At 34.4% G+C, this 3285-nt stretch overlaps 1 protein-coding gene across 1 annotated transcript; it reads left to right on the top strand.

The window, feature by feature from the left end:
* The first annotated feature begins 55 nt into the window (after positions 1–55).
* On the top strand, positions 56–1722 carry LOC102291352 (deoxynucleoside triphosphate triphosphohydrolase SAMHD1). Its single transcript, XM_014331535.2, has 4 exons — positions 56–176; positions 259–350; positions 444–565; positions 973–1722. The coding sequence occupies exons 1-4, from the start codon at positions 120–122 to the stop codon at positions 1278–1280; spliced, it is 579 nt and encodes a 192-aa protein (XP_014187021.1). The 5' UTR covers positions 56–119; the 3' UTR covers positions 1281–1722.
* The last annotated feature ends 1563 nt before the right edge of the window (positions 1723–3285 follow it).

Here is a 3285-nt window from a genome sequence, read left to right as displayed (position 1 = left end):
TTTTTTTTAAGGTTTTGTTAAAATTTATTTTCTTTTTTATTTGCATATTTCCTCTCTCCCATCTCAGGGATTGCCACCACCTGGGCATTCCGAACAGCTTTGACCATCAGCGCTTCGTCATGTTTGCCAGGGTGTGTGATGTGAATGGGAGGAAGCACATTTGCTCTAGAGACAAGGTATTGACTTTTGCTTTTTTAACATTTATTTTTAAGGAACAATTAATCTGAGTAGCTATAACTAAACTATGGCTGTCAACAGGAATCTGCAAACCTGTATGACATATTCCAGCAAAGGCTCTCGATCCACAGAAGAGCCTGCCAGCACAAGATAAAAATGGCAGTAGAAATTATGTGAGTACCTAGAGTTCCATTTTCAATACTACACAACATTTAGCTTGTCTGAAGTTGTGCCCCTGAAGTCATATGTTGCGTCATTTTATCTAGGCTCAAAGATGCCCTCATACTAGTAGATGACCATCCAGACTTCAAAATTAAAAGTTCAAAAGGGGAGATGCTAAATATCTCCCAGGCAAATGGTGACATGGAGGCATACACAAAGCTGACAGGTAGTGGCTTCAATCTGTGTTGTGTATAAGTTATAAATTGTTTATCCATACACTTTTTTTTATTGTAACTGTATTTATTTTTCTCATTCAGTTTATTTCAGATAAACCATCTCCAAATACAAATTGTAAAAGATTACGGACAACACTCAAATAGGACTGTTTCTTTTGACTGACACTTTTAAATTAATTTAATTGTATATTGATTTAAACTACTGTTGTCTGCAGATGGGCTTTACTCTGTTACATTATATTTAGTAATGTTTGCTATAATAATTCAGCTGGGTTTTTTGTGATATAAATTTGTATAAATAACTTTAAGGCATTACTGATACATTTGTGAAACTGAACTAAATTGATCTTGTTTGAACTGACTTAACTTCCAATTTATTTCTGTGTTTACTCTGAAGATCATGTGTTTGAAAGAATACTCCATTACCAGGAAGGAAGGAAGGAACCTTCCTCCGAGGAAGAAAGGAAAAAAGAACAAGATTTGGAGAAGGCAAGGGAGATTCTACAGAGGGTCATGGAAGAAATGAAGAAAGAATCAGATTTGGAGCAGGCAAGAGAGATTCTACAGAGGGTCATGGAAGAAAGGAAAAAAGAATCAGATTTGGAGAAGGCAAGAGAGATTCTAAAGAGGGTCATGAAACGGGAGCTGTACCGCTGTGTGGGTCAAGCAAAGGTATGCAGTTATGTTTTTATGTGCCTGTATTAAAAGCCCAGTATTCACACTGAATGGGATGCATGGATGGAGGAAGGGAGGGAGGGAAACTCAGAACCTGAACTTACAAAGCATACAATACTACTTTCCAAGAGTCGTTTTCATGTAAGTACTAAAACACCAAGCTGTACATTTATAGATATATATTTTCTGAAGAATGTTTTGGAACAGCTCAAATGTGGTGGGTGTGAAAACTCCTGTGTGAAATAGAGAAATTGAGAAAAACATTATCTTTAAATATGTGGTTTCATGTGATTCCAAGACTCATTTTCTATGTATCCTCTAAAACACCAAGCTGTAAATCAATATTTATTGTAAAAAAATCCTTTTTAAAACAGAGAAATTAAGAAAAACATTATCTTTAAATATTTGGTTTAATGTGATTGTGTTTTCTGTGCTAAATAAATCTTTTCTTCTCCCTCCCACTTGCCCCCTTTCTCAGAACAAGAAAAAAGAAAAAAAAAAAGGAAACACTTGAGGTAAGAATGAGAACAGCTCAAGAAGACTAAACAAGATTAAGAAAACAATAATAATAACAGACACTGTTGTCTTCTCCACCTTCAGAAAATTAAGAAGGATTTGGAAGATAAACTGCGTAAATGCTCTCCTGATGACAAGTTTGAAGTTATTGTGAGTTTTATTAATTCATTAAACTTTTCTTAAAATCTTGTTGTTGTTTTTGTTCATTTTATTTAAAATATGTTTTAAACCTCCACTGGGTCATTATTTACATATTATGAATACAGGCTTCTCTGCAACATTTCATTATAGGAGGTCACTTTGGACTATGGGATGGAAAATGTTGACCCCATCAGTAAAGCATATTTCTATCGCAAGGATAACCCTGATAAAGGAGAACCAATCCCCAAATCAGATGTGAGAACTACAGCCTTGATTTCCATATGCTGCGTTCTTTTTAATGCACCTCAATAAAACAACGTTGGCTGTGTAATATGTAATTTTTATGCTGCTGTCCCTGATGTCAGGTGTTCAGTGTCCTCCCAGACTGGTTTTCTGACGAGATGCTTAGGGTTTACTGGAAGAATCCTAAGGAACTAACAGATGAACAAATAAAAACAAAAGAGCAAGAATTCAAGAAAGTCTTCAATGACTGGTGCAAGGAGAATGGTTATAAGGTATCACTTTATCTATAGGTATTACTACATAATAAGCAAACTGATGCAAGTGTAAGCACGAGTTGAGATTGCATTTCATGACTCTTGGTGTGACTAATAAGCTTTATTTATAAACACAGGATCTAAACAAGGAAGTCCCCAGCGCTGGTCGAGCAACTCCAGGAAATGAATGAATGAATGAATGAATATGTCAAAGATTCAGTTATCAATTTTTTTGTGCAACAGTAGAGATTTTAATATAGGTGTTTTGAATGAGAAAAAAATAATGTTGTTTGATTTTTTTTTTCATTGTTTGATTTAAATCTTAACTATATGATTTAGAATAGATGTGAAATTTTATCAAAATATTACATATTGAATGAATTTTTTGTGATTTGGACTAACTGATACTACTTCCTTTAACATGTATCAATATGAAATAAGCTCTTGATAATCTAAAATAAAAAATTTATTGTAATGTTTTGACTACATATTGCATGTTTTCACTAGAATCAAACTAAATAGATCACCTCGTTTCAATACATGCAGTTTTGGGTACTGTTGTGATTTGGTCATTATCTGAAAATTCATTATTTATCATATCGTCTATCAATGAAAATCTATAAAAGTTAGACTCTTTCAGCTGTTTTCCTGTTCTGATTCGTTTGCTGCTGATTTCTGGTAAATTCCAAATAAAGCTAATTTTCTCTTATGTTTTGTGTCACTGTGAAGTTACAGCTCTTACAACATAACATTTAACACACTGTCTGTCCTTTGGGTGCTGCCTGAAAAAGGTAACCAGAATGCCAAGGTGGCTGGAGCTGAGGTGGTAGAGCAGATCACCTACTAATCGGAATGCTTTTTTATCTTGCTGCTACCCCCCC

This window comes from Haplochromis burtoni, unplaced genomic scaffold (assembly GCF_018398535.1).
Source record: "Haplochromis burtoni strain Fernald_Lab_line unplaced genomic scaffold, NCSU_Asbu1 Contig_2962, whole genome shotgun sequence".
In the NCBI taxonomy this organism is placed as follows: domain Eukaryota; kingdom Metazoa; phylum Chordata; class Actinopteri; order Cichliformes; family Cichlidae; genus Haplochromis; species Haplochromis burtoni.
The sequence above is the reverse complement of the archived record's forward strand: the minus strand, read 5'-3'. Positions and strand labels throughout refer to the sequence as shown.